The 22,065-nt window shown below is 48.5% G+C and overlaps 1 protein-coding gene across 1 annotated transcript; it reads left to right on the top strand.

Moving 5' to 3' along the window:
- The first annotated feature begins 292 nt into the window (after positions 1-292).
- Positions 293-20,641, top strand: LOC142290123 (polyunsaturated fatty acid lipoxygenase ALOX15B-like). Its single transcript, XM_075334056.1, has 14 exons — positions 293-523; positions 1,496-1,700; positions 2,011-2,086; positions 2,195-2,317; positions 2,845-2,948; positions 3,277-3,449; positions 3,528-3,674; positions 5,119-5,322; positions 5,817-5,918; positions 6,910-7,058; positions 8,589-8,710; positions 19,705-19,805; positions 20,214-20,384; positions 20,462-20,641. The coding sequence occupies exons 1-14, from the start codon at positions 293-295 to the stop codon at positions 20,639-20,641; spliced, it is 2,088 nt and encodes a 695-aa protein (XP_075190171.1).
- Positions 20,642-22,065: the final 1,424 nt, after the last annotated feature.

Genomic DNA, 22,065 nt, shown 5'->3' with positions numbered 1-22,065 from the left:
TTCCTTTCGGGTCCAACCCTCATTGAGCAGCAGACCTCATGGCGATGGTTGTGACAATGTCCTTCCTTTGCAGCTCGTCACATATTCCCGCCTCTTCTGTGGCTCGTCCATTGCATTGTGCATTGCTGTCAGTTCCTTTCGGCTCTGACCTTCGTTGACTAGCAGATGTGATGGTTGTGTGACATAATGTCCTTCCTTTGCAGCTCGTCATAGCTTCCCGCCTTGTCTGTGAATCCATTGGTGTCTTCGCTTTCATCCCAGCAACACCTCATACTCTGATATCCGGGCGGACATGGATTATGTACAGCGAATATTATCGGCTTTTAACCCATTTGCAAGCAGTGAGCCTCCAGACTTAAATGTGAGCGGGGTGTCCATTGTTGAGCTAGGGTTCTACAAGGTGACGGTGGCCACAGGAGAAGACCTCTTTTGTGGAACCATTGACTCCATTTCAATCAGCTTTATTGGAGAGAAAGGAGAGAGCGCTAAGACGAAGTTGTCCCACTTGTGGCTCCACGGATCGGTGAGTGGTCTCCGTACAGCCCAGCTGGGGTGTATGTGAAGCTTTGGTCATCGGTTCTTTGAGTAACTAGTAACCAAGTCCCCAGTGTCCTTGGGATCAGAGGTTTTCTTCTTGGTGTTTATTCTGATGGCAGCCTTCATAAACCAGTTGGTGGAAAAGGGCCACCATTTGCCTCTGAGCTCATAGGTGGTGTTTGTGTCTTGCAGCTCTGGATATTTTCCTTTCTTGGACGTGGTCCTCTTAGAGACTGCCACTTCCAGAACACTGTACAACAAATAACTTAACGAATACTCTTATTTCCAAAGGTTCCTGATCTCCAGTGCTGCACCTTAGTCCAAGGTTTGGATGCTCCACTTCCCATCTGGAGTCAAATCCTTCCCAGTGTCGATGACACAACTGATGTGTTTTGAAGAAGGCTCAATGTCTTCATCTTAAAAGCCTAGCCAGTCTCTTCTTATATCTGTAACGAAAAATGGGCATGTGAGGGTGAAAACACCGGGTCAGCCGCCCCACCACTCACAACCAATGTGGCATCTGCAATTGAAAACTGTCACTCAGCTCAAAGTGGAGTCTCCAAACTCTGGATCCAGACTGATAACAGAGAATCATTGAATTGAATTGTGTTAGTAAGTGGTCACTATCCAAATCAACTTTGGTAATTTATATGGTCATCAACCTTCTTTACAATCAGATGGGGAAAAGAAATGGCTATATCTGGTCACCAGAAGTTTATAACTTCAGGGGCAAAGTGATCCTGCATGTAATAAGTTATAGACTGCCATGATGGAACTGAATGAAGAACTGTTGGGATCTCCGCTGACCATGGTCTACAAGACTGAGGTCCACAATATTGGTGATCAGAGTCATGCCGTATGCACAGATGGACTGGATGGCTCTGTATACTGTATACACATCTCTGGAGCTATAGGGGCATTTATCCTAATGTGGGGTGCATGTTTTCTCCTTTTCCAGGTGTGTGACTTTGATGTGGACATTGAGGAGAATATTGGGGAGCTGCTGTCTATGCGACTATACAAAGAGACTCACGTCTTCCTAGTCGACGATGCCTGGTACTGTGAATATGTCAACGTAATGTCCCCCAGTGGGAAGCTCTACCAGTTCCCTGTGTACCAGTGGATCGAGGGTCAGACCAGTGTGGTGGTCCCTCATGGAATAGGTGAGTAATCCTGGTTGGGTGGGAGACTCCAGCACATAGTATTCTATAATAGGTGGCCCCATCCAGAGACAACATAATGGTGTATGATGTTCCATCACCCCTCATCTCACAGTAAACAGTAATCCGGGGTGGGGGGGTGGAGCCTAACTCCGCCACGGTAGTAATGTAATCCAATTGTGCACTTGAAAAGCTCCTGACGTATACTTCTGTGTAGTGGAGACCTCTTGGTGATGAGCTACAGACTAATAAATGTAAATACAGCCCCAGAAGGGACTAGGGACTGTCCACTAGTGACCTGTTCTTCTTTCAGGCAGTATAGTATCCTCCAGCAATGTCTGCATGGATCAGAGGACAGAAGAGCTGGAGAAGAACAGAGAAGTTTACAAGTGAGTGACTTCACATGCTCCAAATGGTAGGATGACCACGGGATATGGATTATGGGGTAGCACGGGAACATGGCCTCTTATTTTCTAATTCTGATGGTTAATTTGCAGGTGGAAGCTGTTTGCTCCAGGATCCCCATACTGCATTGATGCAGAACATGTAAAAGATCTACCCATCAATGAACAATTCTCCACACTGAAAGAATACAGCTTCCAGTTATCCAAGATCCTGGCGTAGGTTTTCAGTGAAGCCCCATCATACCAGAAGAATTAACACTGCATTGTACTGTACGATGAAGTGGTCTGGAGCTTCCATCACTGGTCAAACACATGTATAACTCTTATAGTCATTAATCAGACACTGCTTTACAGACCTCATCTAAATCTGGTATTGGTGGAGGTTCCAGGATTAACCCTGCAGCCGGAGTATGTCACCGCAGTGCTGCCGGTGCCTGCTCCTAATGATCCATGGTAGGCCTCCACTCAACCTTTTTAGATGCTGATATAAAGGGATTATGTCCTTACTATTTTTTTATATTTTCCCATGTTGAGTCCTGCAGCGCCTGGACCCATTTCCCGGCCATAGATAACCAGTGATGCGCTGCTTATGGCCCTGGGGATCCACTTTGGAGAATGTGTGAATTTAAAACAGTAGCTCTTATGAAGGATGTCTAACACTTAAATGCTTCTGACCACATATCTTCACCTTGTCCGCCATGCTGGACGCCACTTGACCATCTCCATATCTGATTTTCTTGTAGAGCCCTTGAAATAAAACTAAAAGGATTCACAAAATGCACCGACTCCTGGAGAAATCTAGAAGACATGAAGCATGTGTTTTACTTCAACAGAACCAAAATTTCAGGTGCTTCCATCCATCCCTCCTCTCATCCTTCCTTTGTGGCTGACTTGCTTTCTTAATTACAGAAATATGAGACCTGCCTCTTCTACTGGTCTATCTTGGTCCAATGGATCCTTCATCCAGGCTGACATGGAAAATACCAGTCTTGATGGATTGGGGACAAATACTAACTGGTCGCACTGTATCGGGGGTTTGATTTAACAAGTAGTTAAAATATGTATTTTTGTATCCCTGTATCTTGGGTGATGACTCCACTAGGAGAAGCCAGTCTTGCTGCTTTTAGATGCTTCATGGTCCTCCCCCATCAACTAGTTCTTTTTCTCCTCTCCAGATGAGGTCTCCCGGATCTGGAATGAGGACTCTTTCTTTGGTTACCAGTTTCTGAATGGAGTTAACCCAATGCTGATAAAGAAATGCATCAAATTACCAGAGAACTTCCCGGTCAGCAGCAGCATGGTGGCCTCATTGTTGGGGACCTCCACAGACCTGGATAAAGAGCTGCAGGTGAGGGACTGATCACTGTTATCTTATTACATCTACACCAGTGTGTGACCTTCTCTATCCTGTCCTCTGATCTCATAGAAAGGAAATGTCTTCCTAGCTGATTACAAGATTCTTCAGGGAGTTCCTACTAATGATTTTATTAATGGAAAGCCACAATACATGACTGCCCCCATGTGTCTGCTGTGGAAAGACCCCCGGGACCAGCTGCTCCCCATCGCTATCCAGGTATTGTACACACAGACCTTACCTTTTTATCCTCCTGTCCTTGGCCGTACTCTACATCCTCCCGCCGTGGAGCCACTGTCCTTATAACCACAAACCTCATAGGAGCGTCTGGTTTTGAAGGTCTATTTTCTAATCTTGAGCTGCTGAACAGACACCCACAACTCGGAACTACTATACTGTACATAAGACTGGGCATCTCCCACTTGAAAAACCTGAGGAATAAGCCATTGACTCCAATAAGAACTGTAATACTTCGTATTGTGTGATGGTGTAGCACCCACGGGGCAAAGTGATAAACTACTCATTGCCGAGCCTGGTGATGTCTGGTCTGGGGATGTCACGGGGTGGTCCTTTTGTCCGGTTTCGTGGCCCTGAGGTGCACAATAAAGGAGGGGGTGGTGATGGATGGAGGTTGATTTAGTGACACCACTTGCGGTATGCGGCCAGGAAGTAGCTGTGGCTGTTCTCCAGGGTGGATGGTAGCAGTCGAGGGGTTTCTGCTCCCCACAGGTGGATCGGGCCCCGGGGAAGATGATGAGGGGAGTAGTAATGGTGGGCGCCAAAGCACGGGTGCCGGGAATGACAGATGGACACAGTCTCTGTGGGTTCCAGGTCGTTTACTTAGTTCTGCCGTTCACCCGGGAAGTACTGGTCACCCGCTGTGATGAGCTCGATCGCACCTGGATCCTTAGAGGTCAGAACCAGTACAATTGACATTGGGCCATTCCTCCTTGCGCTTGATGTTGGATCCCCATGGTCTGAAGCTCTTGGGGATCCCGGTTCTTGAAAAAGTGTTTACTCCCTGCCCGTATGCAGGTGCTGTGGGTCCGTTGTGCGGCCTGCTGTGGAACACTATCCCGGATACTTTCTGGCACTCTGCTCTGGGAACTGTGGGGGCTGGAGAGACATGCAATCTCCCCAGCCTGCAAATTGTGATGGTCAACTTGAAGTATAATCCACCTTTAGGATTTTGCACCCTGCACTGCGACGGTCCCGAGAGAGCAATAAACCTCTCCCCTCGGCGACTGTAGGAACTCCTGTATCTCACCGGTAAATCTGTCTGCTCCTTTCCTCTCCTGATGGAGAACTTTCTGGTCTGTTGGCTCCTGACTCTCCCTGGTCCCTGTCACTAGTGAGCACATGAGGCAGTCAGTGGGTGGGTCCATGGGTTTTCCAGTGGGTTGGTCCTCTAGGTTGGCTAGTGGGTCTTTTCCTTATATGGTGGTCTTCTTACATCTGGACATTCCTTGCATTCAAGGGCAGGGTGTAGAGGACAGAAAGCGGCAGCCATCTTTGATCTGTGGCACGTGTATGTATCTGTACAACGTATATAAGGTGAAATAATGTTCTATCTGTAATTTCGCACAATTTCCCCCCCCCCCCACACCCCACCTCCCCATGTCTCAAGGTTAATTATTTGATCCAATAGCCCTATTTATTACAGTTAGGTCAGACTCCCGGAGAACAGACGCCGATCTTCTTGCCCAGTGACGATGAGTGGGACTGGACCTTGGCCAAGATCTGGGTGCGCAATGCAGAGTTCCAGGTCCATCAGATGGTTTATCATCTGCTCCACACACACCTGTTTGCAGAAGTATTTAATGTCGCCACTCACCGACAGCTGCCTCGTAACCATCCAGTGTATAAGGTGAGTGGCAACTATCCATGGTTGGATCTGAGCCTGAATTCTGGCATGGACATGTAGCATAGCTAGCATTGGTATGTGAATGACTGACTCAATGTGATCGATCCATAGATAAAATCTGATTTTCATTCCCTTTGGGTATAGACTATTCAGCAGACTGCCATTGCCCATTACTGACGATCTCTGTGTATGGCAGAGTTCCTCCATCTCCAAACCTTGAGCCACCATCAGTCCACGTTTTCAGCATTTTCTTACATTGCAAAAGTGTTGGAATCGTCACATGTGCAGGTGATTAAGGGCAATACTAAGGAAAACGTGAACTGTTAGTGGCTCGAGGACTGGAGATGGGGGACACTGGTGTAGAGTATGTCTCATGGTGGGAATTGTCTGTCCCTCATTCATTATTTTATTGTCTATTTTACTACAATCTCTGCTCAACCAAGTAACTGATCCCCTTTTTTCTTTTTATTTTTTTTCCATCCTCTTACGTTCTCCAGCTTGTTATCGCTCATCTTCGCTATACTCTGGACATCAATACAATCGCCAGAACGGCCTTCATTGCTCCTGGTGGCATTTTTGATATAGTGAGTCCCTCTAACGTGATGGGAGGGTTGGGGGCAGAGTAGTGCGCCAACCTGTCAGATATGATAAAGGCTGGTTGTCAGAAATAATAGCTGTTGCTATAGAAGTGCAGATACCCACGGGAGAGGCGCCAGATGTTGCAGCAGTGTCCGCTGTGATATGTAGTTCCACTGGCAGCAGATGGTACTGTCATGGTCGCTTTCCTTAAAAGCTAATTTGGTCTGTATTAGGTCTTGGGAATTCCCTACATGTAGAGGCCACAATGTACTGTTCATATGCCTGTCCCTTGCATCTGAAATCCACTGAAGGAAGAGTTGAGTTTTGCTGGCGCTGCCTGTGTATGTTTGTGGACTTACTGTACCGCTTTGTTGGCGTTGCCTCTTTGCGGTCTTCCTCTACTTCTTTGGTGCTGTATCTTTGCGCTCTCCCTGTACCTCTTTGGCGGTACCTCTTTGTTGGCGCTGCCTTTTTGTTGGTGATGGCTTTGTATCTTGCGGTTTTCCTGTACCTCTGTTGGCGCTGCCTGTTTGTTGGCGCTGCCTCTTTGCAGTCTTCCTCTACTTCTTTGGCGCTGTATCTTTGCGCTCTTCCTGTACCTCTTTGGCGGTACCTCTTTGTTGGCGCCACCTCTTTGTTGGTGATGGCTTTGTATCTTGCGGTCTTCCTGTACCTCTTTGTTGGCGATGGCTTTATATCTTGCGGTCTTCCTGTGCCTGTTTGTGGTTTTCCTGTACCTCTTTGGTGGCACTGCCTCCTTGTTGTCGATGGCTCTGTATCTTGCGGTCTTCCTGTGCAGCTGTAGTGTTGGGTCTCCCTAGAATTCCAGAACACAATCTTAACCTTGGGTGTAAGCCTTATCCAGAGCCAACAAATTGCTTTAAACATTTGGGTCGTGTGGTCTCTGTAAACCCTGGGCCTCGTGCAGCAGTAGTTGGATGGGGCATGTTGTGAAGGCTTCCCTCCCCCCCCCCCCTCTTATCCTTTCCAGAATACAGTTCTTGGTATAAGAGGTATTCATGTGTTACTGAGAAGGCGATGCAGGAGCTGACGTACAGCGGTCTCTGTCTGCCTGAAGACATCGCAGCCCGAGGACTGGAGGCCATTCCTAACTACTACTACAGAGATGATGGGAAGATGCTGTGGGAGGTGATGGAGAGGTGACGTGTAAATGACCATGACCTAAACTCCTTTCCATCCATAGTGGACACTTTAGTCCAGCAATTCTGAGCTTGATTTGTAGTTTCTTGTGGAATACTGAAGTGATCTGATTCTTCTTTGGACCTTCCAGACCATTGTCTGACGAGCTTCACAAATGTCCAAAGTGCAGACTGATCACCCATGTGGCGCCCCAGGACCTGGTCGCCACAACAGCATTGCCCCTCCAAAGGGTTAATGCTGAGCCTGGAGGTAATTGGGAGGTCTATTGGCCAGTAAGTTTAACATCCAACGCAGTTCCTCCCTCAGGCCAGCAGGGGGAGCTCTGAACCTGGAATTCCAGAGCATTCCTTAAGCCTGACCTGAGGGAGGGGTTAGTGTTCAGTCTGTAGAGAGAAGTGATAAGAAGCAGACGCAGAGTAGTGCTGTCCTGTGGAACTGGGGCCTAGAGCTGGAGCAGCTTGGCCCAGTGAAGCAGGAGGAGCAGAGAGGCACAGAAGAGACTCGGACATCGGAGTCTGTGGCCACCAGGGCCTAAAATACTCCCTGGTAGCTGAATCCGAAGGGCAGGAGAGCTGCAAGCACCTGGCCCATAAACAGCCCGAAGGTACAGCTGCATCATCAGGGCCCGGTGTGGACTCCAGCAGAGAAGCACCAGAGAGGGCCTGCGCAGCCTACCACAGAGGGAAAGGGACGTACCACCGGTCCCAGCAGCAAGAGGGCCATTGCTAAATCCAGGGAGCAGGGTCCTATCACAGCAAGGAAAAGAACAGGAGTAGGCCTCATACTCATCTGGCCAAAACGACATCTGTTACTTCCAGGCCGGCCGGAGCCCTCTACCACCTGTAACTGTCTCCCAGGACTAACCGTTTGTGAAGTAAAAGGTAAAGAGACTGTTTGTGCCTGTTTCTTTTGCCTGTCGGCCCTGCACCGTGTTATCCACACAACACCATAGACTTTCAAGAGCACCAACAGTGTCCCCGGGGCACTGCTCCACCTGTGGGGAGCAGTACCACCATTGCTGCCATATCATCACCCCGGAGGCCTCACACAGCAGCGGCGGCTTAATAGCCGCAAACCACAGGTGGGGTCACGACAACCATAAACTTTATTCACCAGCCATATTTAACTGACACCCACCAGGGCCACGGAGTCGGGCCCCGCCACCACTGACTACTCCCGGACTAGTCCGGCCCGGCACTGGGTGTCCCATAGCCCTGGGGTGCGCGAGTCAATTTTGGCATCATGAACAGGATTCGAACCTGTGCGGGGACACCCCATTGAATAATTTTATTAGTGCATCAATCAGCTAGATGCGACCGTATGGAGCACCAGTATGACAAGTGCAGGTTGTTACCAATCTGGGCCCACCTGGTGTCATTCTTGGTCCCTATAGTTGGTGCCAAGCTCTGTCTAGACCCGGCAGCACCGTATAGCAGTATATATGTGCAGTTTATCAGGATAGAGTGAAGGCCTGACCTCAGGTCTGACTGTATAGGAAGCCATGATCTAATCCTCCCTTCTCCTTACAGCTATGTCTCCAGCATGGTGCGGTATTATTACAAGGGGGACGAGTTTGTGCGGACAGATCCAGAACTGCAGGCCTGGGTGGCTGAGATCTACGAAAAGGGCTTCTTGAAACTTGAATCCTCAGGTACGACCATCGTAAGGTCACCGTTGTCCATAAAGCGGCTCTGCCACAAGAAAAGTAATGGATTACTTCACTTCTGCAGTGTCCTTCAGAGCTGCACTCATTATTCTGACCTTACAACTAGCAGATGTAACCTCATGTGTGTCTTATCCTCACCACTGTGTGTAGTCTTGATGACGACAGCGACACGTTCTCTGCAGGCCGAGCACTAACTGGATACCGCAGAATTGTGATTGTAGATGTTATCTGCAGAGGACCTGTCACCAGGTCAAGCGTGGACAGGGTTTGCTCCTATTCTATTGCTGCTCATATGAGGGGTTTTTCTTCTACCATATGGGCCATTTTGGTCAGAGTAATAAGTAGAAATGAGCCACCCCCCCTAGCGTTCGAGTTCGGTTCGCCGAATGGAGGCTCCGTTCGACGAACCCCATTGAAAACAATGGGAGGCAAACAAACATTTATACATGTACACATAGTTAATAAACATTGCCATTACACTTAAAGATCCCTGTGATGCGTCCTGCACTCGGTCTCCCTCGGCACTGATGATCGGACCTATCGTGACGTCAAAATAGCATGTGAGCAGTCACGTGTCTATTATCTCATTGGCTACAGACTGGTCACATGGTTAGACGTCATTGCGCGGTCCTGTCAGTGCATCTCTCCGGTACACAGTGCTCATTTGAGCATGTCCTTTTACCGGCGACATGCTCTGGCACATGGTCGACTCCCTGTTCCTTCATGTGGGCGCTCTTTAGAGTAAGCCCACATGCAGGGACTAGCTGTCACAGCGGGTAAATGGCGGCACCGGGAATCACGTGATCGGAGATTGCCATTGCTATAGTAACCCGTCTGTCAGCGGTGATGTCACCACTTACAGCCCGCAGCCTCTGCTCACTCACTGAGTGATTAGACTGCACGGGAGCAGAAGCGTCTTCCTCCCATGCAGTGCTGTCTGATGTAGCAGAGCTGCATGTGTTGAAGGAGAAAGACGACAGAAGACCAGGATCGTGGAGAGATGCGAGGGAATAATAAACATGGAGTCTCTAATGTGTCTGTGTATTTATCAAAAAAAATCAAATCTTTATTTTTATATAGCGCTAACATATTCCGCAGCGCTTTACATACATCAGGAACACTGTCCCCATTGGGGCGCACAATCTAAAGTCCCTATCTGTATGTCTTTGGAGTGTGGGAGGAAACCGGAGTACCCGGAGGAAACTCACGCAAACACAGGGAGAACATACAAACTCCTTGCAGATGGTGTCCTTGGTGGGATTTGAACCCAGGACCCCAGCGCTGCAAGACTGCAGTGCTAACCACTGAGCCACTGTGCCGCCCGCAGTGCAGAAACCATGTCTAAGGGACCAGCAGTCGGCATCGATCTTGGCACCACCTACTCCTGCGTGGGCGTCTTCCAGCATGGCAAGGTGGAAATCATTGCCAATGACCAGGGCAATAGGACCACTCCCAGCTACGTGGCCTTCACCGACACAGAGAGGCTGATCGGTGATGCTGCCAAGAATCAAGTCGCCATGAACCCCACCAACACAGTTTTTGATGCCAAGCGACTGATCGGCCGCAGGTTTGAAGACTCCGTTGTGCATTTCTATTAAAGTATTTTTTTTTTTTTTCTCTAACCCTTTATTGGAGATTCTTAATGGCCGGGTCAAACTTGCCTGACATTAAGAATCTCTGGCTTAATACTAGCTTTGTTTTACTAGATAGTATTCACTCATTATTACCCAGCAAGCCACCCGGCTTCAGAGCTGCAGGAAGAGTTGGATACAGTGGCAGATGATGGCGCTTCTATGAAAGCGCCATTTTCTGGGGCAGCTGCGGACTGCAATTCGCAGCAGAGGGGCCCAGAAAGTTCGGGCCAAACTGTGCTGCGGATTCCAATCCCCAGCTGCCTACTTTTACCTGACCTGACTTTTACCTGACTGGACACAAAAATGGGGCGAAGGCCAAGTCGTTTTTTTAATTTCATGAAATTCATGAAATAATTAAAAAAAGCTTGCCTATATTTTTAGTTACCAGCCGGGTACAAATAGGCAGCTGGGGGTTGGGGGCAGCATACAAAAATATGGTGATGCTCACGGTTTTTGTGGGGGTGTGTGTTGTGTTTTTTTTTTTGTTTTTTTGGCAAACAAAATAAAAAAAAATGCTTCCCTAGATTTTCCATTGCCAGTGAAGGTAACACAAAGCAGTGGGGGTTAGCAGCCAGTAGCTGCTTGGATTACCCTTAGCTAGCAATACAAAAAAATGCAGCGGGAGGCCATATATTTTTTTTTTAATTTATTTAAATGACTAAAAAAAAAATTGGCTTCCCTGTATTTTAATTGCCTGTCATCACAGTACTGTAAAAATAAATCATTAAAAAAAATGACGTAGCGCTCCGCGGTATTTTTTATTCTCAGCGCAGATAAAGCAGACAGCTACGGGTTGCCACCACCATCTGCCTGGCGTTACCTTGGCTGCCAATCAAAATACAGGGAAGCCCATTCATTTTTTTTTTTTTTTTTTTTTTTTTTAAAGCAAACTAGGGTAAAGCAGACGGCTGTAGCCTGAAAACCACAGCTGTCAGCTTTTCCGTGGTTGGTCATCCAATGTGGAGGTCACCCCAGGCTTTTTTTTTTTTTTTAATTATTTTATAAATAATAATTACAAAAAAAGTACGGTTCCACCCCACCCCCCCCCACCCCAAATTAGATCACCAGCAAAGGTAAAGTGGACAGCTGTGGTCTGGTATTCTCAGGGTGGGAAGGTCCATAGTTATTGGCCCTTCACAGCCCAAAAATAGCAGGCCGCAGGCGCCCCAGAAGTGGCGCATCCACTAGATGCGCCAATCCTGGCGCTTCACCCCAGCTCATCCCGTGCCCTGGTGCGGTGGCAAACGTGGTAATAAATGGGGTTAATACTAACTGTAAGGTCACCTAACATCAAGCCCAGCAGTTGATGTCATGGCGTCTATCAGATACTCGACATCACAAACTGTCAGTACTAACAAAAAAAAAAATAGACAAAAAAACATGTATTTGAAAAGACACTCCCCAAAACATTCCCTCTTTCACCAATTTATTGTAAGGAAAAAAAAATAAGGGGGTCCCATGATGACTCTGGACAGTCTAGAAAATGGGGGTACATGCTCAGGGAATGTATCCCTCATTTTCTAGGAGTATCATAGTATCATAGTTTTTAAGGTTGAAGGGAGACTCTAAGTCCATCTAGTTCAACCCGTAGCCTGTAACATGTTGATCCAGAGGAAGGCAAAATAACCCCCAATGTGGCAAACAAGTTCCAATGGGGAAAAAATGTCCTTCCTTCGTCCACATCCGGCAATCAGACTAGTTCCCTGCATCAATACCCTGTCATAAAATCTAATATACATAACTGGTAATATTACATTTTTCAAGAAAGGCGTCCAGGCTCTGCTTAAATGTTAGTAGTGAATCACTCATTACAACATCATGCGGCAGAGAGTTCCATAGTCTCACTGCTCGTACAGTAAAGAATCCTCGTCTGTGATCATGATTAAACCTTCTTTCCTCAAGACGTAGCGGATGCCCCCGTGTTCCAGTCGCAGGCCTAGGTGTAAAAAGATCTTTGGAAAGGTCTCTGTACTGTCCCCTCATATATTTATACATTGTGATTAGATCCCCCCCCCCCAAGCCTTCGTTTTTCCTGTCTTGGTATTGCAGCCCCCCCATTCCTCTAATAATCTTGGTCGCTCTTCTCTGCACCCTCTCCAGTTCAGCTATGTCCTTCTTATATATCGGTGACCAGAATTGTACACAGTATATAAGTGCGGTCGCACTAGTGACTTGTACAGAGGTAGAACTATATTTTTTTCATGAACACTTCTACCTCTTTTAATACATCCCATTATTTTATTAGCCCTGGCAGCAGCTGCCTGACACTGTCCACTAAAGTGAAGTTTACCATCCACCCCCATACACCCAAGTCCTTTTTCTGTGTCTGTTTTACCCAGTGTTCTACAATTAAGTACATAATCATAAATGTTATTTCCTCTACCCAAGTGCATGACCTTACATTTATCTACATTAAACTTCAATTGCCACTTCTCAGCCCAATCCTCCAATTTACATAAATCTCCCTGTAATATAAAATTATCCTCCTCTGTATTGATTACCCTGCAGAGTTTAGTATCATCTGCAAATATTGAAATTCTACTCCGCATGCCCCCAACAAGGTCATTTATAAATATGTTGAAAAGAAGCGGGCCCAATACTGACCCCTGTGGTACCCCACTATGAACTGAGACCCAGTCCGAGTACGTACCATTAATAACCACCCTTTGTTTCCTATCACTGAGCCAGTTTTTAACCCAGTTACACATATTTTCCCCTATCCCCATTATTCTCATTTTATGTACCAACCTTTTGTGTGACACCGTATCAAAAGCTTTTGAAAAGTCCATATACACAACATCCACTGCATTTCCCTGCTCCAGGCTTGAACTTACCTCTTCATAGAAGCTGATCAGTTTGACAGGATCGATCCCTCATAAACCCATGCTGATACTCTGTCATAAGGTTGTTTTTCTTGAGATACTCCAGTATAGCATCTCTCAAGAAACCCTCAAGGATTTTACCAACCGTAGAGGTTACACTTACCGGCCTATAATTTCCCGGCTCAGTTTTTGTCCCCTTTTTGAATATTGGCACCACATTTGCTATGCGCCAGTCCTGCGGTACCGACCCTGTTATTAAGGAATCTGTGAAGATTAAAAATAATGGTCTATCTATCACAGAACTCAATTCCTGTAGTACTCTGGGGTGTAGCCATCCGGGCCCGGAGATTTGTCAACCTTAGTGATTTCGAGGCGGCGGCGTACTTCCTGCTGGGTTAAGCAGGTAATATTCAAGGGTGAATTTATGGCATCACTGGTCATGTCATCTGCCATGGCATTCTCTTGTATAAAAACCGTAGAAAAAGTCATTCAGCAGGTTGGCTTTACCCTCATCCCCTTCCACCATTTCACCAAGACTATTTTTAAGAGTGCAGACCCTCCATGTGAGGAGTGTGGGTGCAATGAATCTGCACCCACTCTCCCCGGGTCCTCAGCAGCAGAGTCCATGTCGTAACTTTGCTACCAAAGCTGCAATGCCCTGCTCATGAGGTAAGGGCATGCCTAATCAGGAGAACTATTCTACATTTCCAAATATTGGTATTTGCTGATATTATTGCTATTCCACCTACTATATATTGGGGATAGGATCTTGGAGATGGAATACCCCTTTAAGTCCAGTTATCCAGCTGAATGAATACTACACAACAGAGCTCACTATTTAGACATGTTTTCTTGTGGCGTATAACGGACTCTCATGTTTGGTAGTCGTTCAGCAGGGCAACTATAAAATCAAATACCTCCATTTGTAAATGTAGTATAGCTAGTAGTATAGCTCTCCTGATCAACTATGTTCCTTACCTCATGAGCAGGGCATTGCAGTAGCTTACAGATGCATAACCACCACTCACTGTGTCTGAACACAGGAAGCTGAGCTGCCAGCTGCTCTGTGCATGCGGCAGCGTCTATTGGGAAGGAGGGGGCCGCGAGGGATCAACGCTGCACAGGTGCCGTGGGACATCGGGAAACACCGGTGGTGTTATAGGGGGTGACCTGGCAGGGCCTGGGGAGGAGTTTTCTGTTGCTTGTGTCATGGCACATGCAACAAAAATCAGAGGAGTAGGGTGAATGTGGCCGGCGCTGCTGTGCGTGCGGCCATCTTGGATTTCCGGGAGGAGGTCAAGGGGGGGTGGGGGGCACTTTGGCGGGACCGGGGAGGTGATTTATCTCCCATCTGACATGTTCATATGCCAGATGGGAGATAAATAATTTTTTTATTTTTTTTTTTTTTTTTTACTGGCGCTGTTATTTACTGTAACGTGATCATCGGTGTACGGTGTATACCTGTGATCACGTGAGCGGGGACCGGAAAAACCGTCCTGAATCATCTCCAGGGTCTCAGCTACCCCCTGAAATCCCGGAGATTTTTCTGACGCTGGGGGGCGCGATTCACTTATTTCTGCTATTTATAAACGGCAGATCAGAATAAGGCTACATTAACACGACAGACCGCAAAAACGGATCGACAAAATACAGTCTCTTTTTTTTTTTTTTTTTTTTTTTTTTTCACGGGGGCATCAGTTTCCGTTCCGTATATGGTCCGTATGTCATCTGTTTGTCATCCGTGTGCCTTCCGGTTTTTTTGCGTACTGCAAAAAAACTGAAGGAGGGTAAATGCATAAATTTACCCAGGATCCATAGCTTCATCCTACATGAGGCGGTCACATGTTCACTCCAGTGCCATTTTCTACTGCTTGTCACAGCGTAGAGCGCTCTGGTGATTTTCCTGTGCTTGTGCACTTCATATCAGTCTTTTCTGTCATAATGGCAGAAAGACACATAATGTCCCACTCTCCTGCATTTTGTAATTTTGCACCCTTTGGTGCCTTTCATGTGGCACTAAGAGGTGCTTAGCCTTGTATTTACCAAAAAAATAAATTTAAAAAAATGTTCCCCCTATTTTTGATAGCCAGCTAGGGTAAAGCAGACGGCTGCAGCCTGCTGACCACAGCTGGCAGCTTCACCTTAGCTGGTAATCCAAAACTGAGGGCACCCCACGCTGTTACTTCAAATTAAATAAATAATTAAAAAAAAACACGTCGGGGTCCCCCCCAAAATTGGATTACCAGCCAAGGTAAAGCTGACATCTGGGGTGTGATATTCTCAGACTAGGGAGGTCCATGATTATTGGACTCTCCCCAGCCTAAAAATAGCAGGCCGCAGCTGCCCCAGAAGTGGCGCATCCATTAGACGTGCCAATCCTGGTGCTTTGCTCCAGCTCATTTCGTTGCCCTGGTGTGGTGGCAAACTGGGTAATATATGGGCTAAATACCAGATATGTAATGTCACCTGGAATCAAGCCCTGGGGTTCGTGATGACAGGCGTCTATCAGATACCCATCATCACCAACTCGGTCAGTAATATATATTTAAAAAAAAAAAAAAGACACATTTTTATTTGAAAAAACACTGCCCAAAACATTCCCTCTTTCACCAATTTATTAGAAAGAAAAACAAATCCAGGTCTGGTGTAATCCAAGGGGGTCCCACAACGATCCATACCATAGTCAATGTCCCAGTCAATGAAGAACAGAATGTTCCATATTGGCTAGGAGAGCAGTGCAGTGACCTGAGCTAACATCAATAGGTCAGCCCAGGTCAATGCAGGGGATGACAAGCGCTGCTGTCAGGAGGTTAGCGAGGTACATTACCTGCGATGATCGCTGCACTCCTGACAGCAGCGCTGTCACTGAGTTCATTGACCGCCGCCTTCACAAACCAAGTATCGCGAGCTGTGACGTCACCGCTTGTGACAGTCTCGGATCAGCAGCGAGAGGAGATGTGACAAGCGGCGACCATGTAGGACAGTGACAGCGCTGACGTCAGGAGGGAAGAACTTCACCGCAGGTAAGAAACTTTACTAATCTCCCGACGGCAGTGCTTGTCATCCCCGCGGCCGCTGACACTGCAGTGCGGGCAGCCGCTGACACTGCAGTGCGGGCAGCTGCGAGGCTGGAGCGGGACACAGACTGCAGCGGCATCCAACGGCAGTCACACGGAAGTGCTTCTGTGTGGCTTTCGGGGATTTTTGCAAACGTAGCCAGGCTAAACATCGGGTTACTAAGCAAAGCGCTTTGCTTGGATACCCAATATTTACCCTGGTTACCAACTTACTGCAGGCTGCCAGCGATGGCTCCCTGCACACGTAGCTGTGAAAAGCCATGCTTTTGGTGATCGAACCATTCTCGAACGTAACTCTAACTGCCGAACTTTTAGCAAATCGTTCGAGTTTGTCGAACGACTCGAACACCCCCCCCCCCCTCCCCAAATCACTCGAACAGGAAATTGGCGAACCTCGAACCTCGCTCATCTCTAGTAATAAGGCAGAGCAGCCTAAAGGCTGCTTTACACGCTGCGATATCGTGAGCGATCTCGCTAGCGTGTGCACCCGCCCCCATCGGTTGTGCGACATGGGCAAATCGCTGCCTGTGGCGCACAACATCGCCCAGACCCGTCACACTACTTACCTTCCCTGCGACGTCGCTGTGACCGGCGAACCACCTCCTTTCTAAGGGCGCGGTTCGTTCAGCGTCACAGCTGAGTCACTGAACCGCCGCCCAATAGCAGCGAAGGGGTGGAGATGGGTGGGAGGCAGGTAAGGAGAGGTTCCTCGTTCCTGTGGTGTCGCACGTACCGATTTGTGCTGCCGCAGGAACGAGGAACATCGTTACTGCTGCAGCAACGTTATTCGAGAATGGACCCCCCCCCCCCATGTTACCAATGAGCGTTTTTGCAACGATGCAAAATCGCTCAAAGGTGTCACACGCAACGGCATCGCTAAAGCGACTGTATGTGCGTCACAAATTCCATGACCCCATTGAGATCGCTTGAGCGATGTCGCAGCGTGTAAATCGGCCTTAAGGCAGTGGTCACGGGAGGACAATGTACCCGTGGATTTTGCCGTGGAAATCCAATGGATCATATGGATTTTCCAGATAAATCCGCAGGTTTCAGCAGGTACGGACACTCCTCATGTTATCCTATGGGACATAGGGAGTGTCTGTGTCGATGCTGCGGTATGTGCGGCTGCGGAATATGCTGCGCATGTCCTGCAGCCGCACGTAATTGCATGTCAATTATTCATGCGGAAATATCTGCGGATGTTCCGCCTTTACACTATGTAGATAGAGGCCAGGACTTCGCAGGTGTTTCCGCATTTTGTCCCACAGGTTTACCGCAACAAAAATGCACGAATCCTGCAGCAATGGATAGCTACGGATTCCAGGGATTAGCTGCGGTAAACCTGAGGAAAAGTCCATGGGTACAGGGGCTCAGTCAGGGGTGATACAGGGGGAGGGGGCTCTCAGTCATGGGTGATACTGAGGGAGAAGGTTCAGTAAAGGTGAAAAGAGGATAGGACACAGTCACAGGGTGATATGGGGAGATGATGGGATGCAGTAAGTCAGGAATGATAGTGGAGAGGTGCTCAGTCGTTTAAAGATGATACAGGGGGCTCGGTCAGTCAGGTGGTGCAGGGGGAGAAGGCGTTCAGTCAGGTGGTGCAGGGGGAGAAGGGGTTCAGTCAGGTGGTGCAGGGGGAGAAGGGGTTCAGTCAGGTGGTGCAGGGGGAGAAGGGGTTCAGTCAGGTGGTGCAGGGGGAGAAGGGGTTCAGTCAGGTGGTACAGGGGGAGAAGGCGTTCAGTCAGGTGGTGCAGGGGGAGAAGGCTTTCAGTCAGGTGGTGCAGGGGGAGAAGGCGTTCAGTCAGGTGGTGCAGGGGGAGAAGGCGTTCAGTCAGGTGGTGCAGGGGGAGAAGGCTTTCAGTCAGGTGGTGCAGGGGGAGAAGGCTTTCAGTCAGGTGGTGCAGGGGGAGAAGGCGTTCAGTCAGGTGGTACAGGGGGAGAAGGCGTTCAGTCAGGTGGTGCAGGGGGAGAAGGCTTTCAGTCAGGTGGTGCAGGGGGAGAAGGCGTTCAGTCAGGTGGTGCAGGGGGAGAAGGCGTTCAGTCAGGGGTGATATGGAGAGAAGGGCTCAGTCCGTCAGGAGTGATACAGGGGGATAAGGTGCTCAGTTTGGGGTGATACTGGGAGAGGGGCTCAGTCAGTCGTGGGGGAAGGAATCTGGGTGGAATAGCGTTCTGTTCCTTACAGGTAGTGGGCAGCATCTGTAGCTGACGATCCTATCAACAGTGAAGCACGACTACCCTCCCAGCGTTAACATCAGAGCAGTGTGCGGCGCTATGGACCGGATCAGCTGCAGATGCCACTCACTATAGTTAAGGAACGGAACGCTGCTTCCCCCTGACTTCTTCTTATCACCCCTCTTCCCAGAGTTTGACACAAGTATCCGCAGCTGCCAGTGCCTGGGCCCGTATTGTGCCGTACATGTACAGCTGATGTTGGTAAGGGGTTAAAACATGATTTGGCTTTTTTGAATGCAATAATGCCAAAAAAAAATATATAATATAATATAATATAATATATCTCTCCTAAAACTGGAATAGGAGTGTCATCCTTAATTATCTGAGGCCTCTTCACCCACTGTCTCCTCTAACTTCCTCTGGGCCACCTCAGAGGAAGAGGGCTGACAGGAAATTAGCGGCGGCATGGTGGGGGAGGGGGCCCACAGGAAGTTGAAGGTGACATGACTGTTGGGAGAGAGCCCACAGGAAATTAGGAATATAATGTGGGACCCGTGTCACCTTAAACTGCATGAGGGCCCTCTCCCCTAATTGCCTCAGGACACTTAATGGCAGTGGCTGGAGAACTAGGCATTGTCTATTACCTCACCCCACACGGCAGCCAGGCCAGCAATGTCCCTCTGCATAAACGTTTGCTTCTTTGGCAGTCATCTGACCAATCACCACACATCTTGCTTCAGCGGTGCTGTGAGGACAGACATTTTAACACTGGCTGCACTGCAACCAATCGGTGTTAGGCCACCGCTGTCCAGAGATTTGAAACTCATGGCAGAGGAGACTGAGCAGGTGACCATGGCTGATCAGCTGATGTCTCCTCACTGTCAGCTGCCAGCCCGCTGGTGACTCTGCTGGCTGAAGGGATCATGCGCACACCGCTATCTTAGCAGCGGTGCATGCAATGAGATCAATGCAAGCAGCAGCAGGTGATGGACTTCACATCACCTTGTTCTTCAGTAGAGCTGCAGGATCCCCACCGGTTCCAGGTAAAAAGTAATGCGTGCACCCCTCGGTGCATGCTATTAGAATAGTGGGCAGGGTAGGCACTAATGTATGTGCTGGATCTGCAGTGCTGGACGGGGTGTGGGGCCCACCAGAGGATTCTCCGGTGTCCCGGTGCTCCAGTCTGACTCTGAGCATGCCTGCAGACTTTTCTTCTCACTCTTACAGATCAGTTCTTCAGCATTGTCTTATCTTGTCTGCTCCTCCACCAGGAATCCCATCATCTCTGGAGACTGTTTCCTCGCTGGTGAAATACCTGACCATGGTGATGTTCAGATGTTCTGTCCAGCATGCAGCGGTCAATAGTGGTCAGGTGAGTGGCAGACAATGGAGAATTATTCACACACAATGCTAATCCACTATGAAGGTCTCGTTCCTGGTGTCCTGAAGAGCCTCCCCCTTTGTTCCCCTCTACCCCTGTGACGTCTCAAGTGTCTCCTCCTACCAGATGCCTTCTGATGGCTATATAGGAGTATGGAGACAATATAGGAGCAAAGCACAGACCATCTGCAACTCTCCCCTGAAATCTGCCCATTCAGTGTTATCGAGCACCAGGATGATCTTGTATGGCTTCGGCCTTGTGGGGATGATGATCTTGCTGCCTCTTCCATCATATTGGACAGACACCCAAAATAGCTTGTTGCACCCATTATTTGTAGGGGGGGACATGAGTTGTCTTAGGGGATAAAGGCCACAATCATTTCTCTTGTGTCCTCTGCAGTTTGACTTCTATTCCTGGATGCCCAATGGAGCACCAACTATGAAGAGCCCCCCGCCCTCAGCCAAAGGGGTCACCACACTGCAGACAATCCTGGACTCACTGCCTGATGTGAACACCACCGCTACCGAACTGGTTACTGTGTGGCAGCTCGGCAACGAGCCCCTGGACAGGGTGGGTATCTGCCAGTGTCTTCCACTACTGTTTTGGACTTTTGTCTTTTTAGTTATTTTGCTTTCCATATGTTACAGAAACGTCTTGGGAATTACCGTGATGTGCATTTCATTGAAGAAATCCCAAAAAAACTTATCCGGGAATTCCAGGAGAAACTTGCCAACGTATCCAGGATAATTAATGAGCGGAACAAGACCAGGCGCTTGTCCTACCTGTACCTGGACCCCAAGAAAATTGAGAATGGGGTCTCCATCTAATCTCAATGCCTTTTCCACTGTGACTGCCCGGCTCTCATGTAAAAATGTTCAGTCATGAACTGAAAAAAATAAATATTTTACTTTTTGTGCTTTACTGTATAAAATGTTGTTTTTGGAGTCTCCCTTCATCAACCAGGGCCAGGTCCTCTATAATGTTACAGATGGGACCTCTGGACTCCTATGTAGTCTCTGGTTCTCCCTTTACTCTGAGGGATGAAGACATTTTGGGTAATTTGTAGGATGACTTAATGAGGAAAAGTCTGAAGTTTTACTGAGCTCTGCTCCGCCAGTGCTGAGGCCAGTGCTGAGGCCGAGTATCTCCCCTCCTTGGTGACACCTGCGCCTCAGCTGGGCCTTAGTACTAGGTATTTCCTTAGCCGGGGAGGACACAAATGGTATACAGACGTTACACCACCGGATCACAAATTATTAGAAAGACAGGGAAATGTTTTACCTCACATAAAGAATTAACTGTGGTCATGGCTGAATTGTCTATATACGGTCTCCTTCTCCGGCTGTAATGTCTTTATACTCTTGTGTCGTCGTTCCTCCCCCCCGGAGCTTGAACTGGAACAGGTGTCGACGGTCCCACCGCGACTGGCGGGGGTGTCTCCAGGTATGGGTATGGGGTTCCCAGGGGCCGATTCCCCGACGGCAGCTGAGCGGTGTACGTCGCCCGGACCTCAGTCGTGGTCTCTCCGGTCACAGCGTCCCACGTTGTAACCCAGGTCACTTTGGTCGGGCGCTCTTGTCCTCCTGGTACAGCCGGTATGTTGATAGGAAGTGCTTCCGCAGCTGCAGCCGCAGTCTGCTTAGGACGTCCTCGGCCCAGATTAGTGGCTGCCAGCGCGGCCACCACATCTTGCTGCTGTCTGGAGGTCTCCATCTCGTTAGCAGTCGGCAACTCTGATAATGGCGGCGGGGTCAGTGGAGATGCTGGAGGAAGTGGAGGCGGGCCTATTTTTCCCGCTCTTGGGTATACTCCACCCCCAGTCTCACACATCAGGTCGACCCCTCCGCGGCGGTTCTTCTTTTTCTCTGGAACACCGCCCACTTCACATATCTTCATTCGTGCCCTGGGACCGGCACCTTCCCTCTTTGGGCGGAGTACTCCGTGTGACGACATGGACTCTCATGGGTTAACGTTTCTTAAAATCCAGCCAGACAGCATGATAGATTGTCTATAGATGGGGGAGAAGTCCCTCATTGTTTTTACAAGACTCTTGTTGACTCAATGTAATTGTGTTGGCCACTGAAAGCTAGACGTATAGTTCTCCAGACATTTCCAGTAACCATTGTATTGTAGTTGTGTATTGATAATGTAATTACCTTAGTAGCCATTGTCTAGTCGGTGACTCCCAGTTTACATGTACACCCTCAGCCTTTCTAAGCACATCATTTAAATGAACATTGTCCATGCAGCT

This window comes from Anomaloglossus baeobatrachus, chromosome 2, assembly GCF_048569485.1.
Source record: "Anomaloglossus baeobatrachus isolate aAnoBae1 chromosome 2, aAnoBae1.hap1, whole genome shotgun sequence".
Lineage (NCBI taxonomy): Eukaryota > Metazoa > Chordata > Amphibia > Anura > Aromobatidae > Anomaloglossus > Anomaloglossus baeobatrachus.
Note: the sequence above shows the minus strand (reverse complement) of the source record. Positions and strands in the feature narration are given on the sequence as shown.

What these genes read in the sequence shown, in the direction of transcription:
- LOC142290123 (XM_075334056.1), top strand. Translation starts at nt 293, where the DNA reads ATGGATTATGTACAGCGAATATTATCGGCTTTTAACCCATTTGCAAGC. An exon ending in CTGTGGGAGGTGATGGAGAG is followed by an intron (nt 7,059 to 8,588) that starts GTGACGTGTAAA and finishes TTCTCCTTACAG; the next exon opens with CTATGTCTCCAGCATGGTGC. An exon ending in CTTGAAACTTGAATCCTCAG is followed by an intron (nt 8,711 to 19,704) that starts GTACGACCATCG and finishes CTCCTCCACCAG; the next exon opens with GAATCCCATCATCTCTGGAG.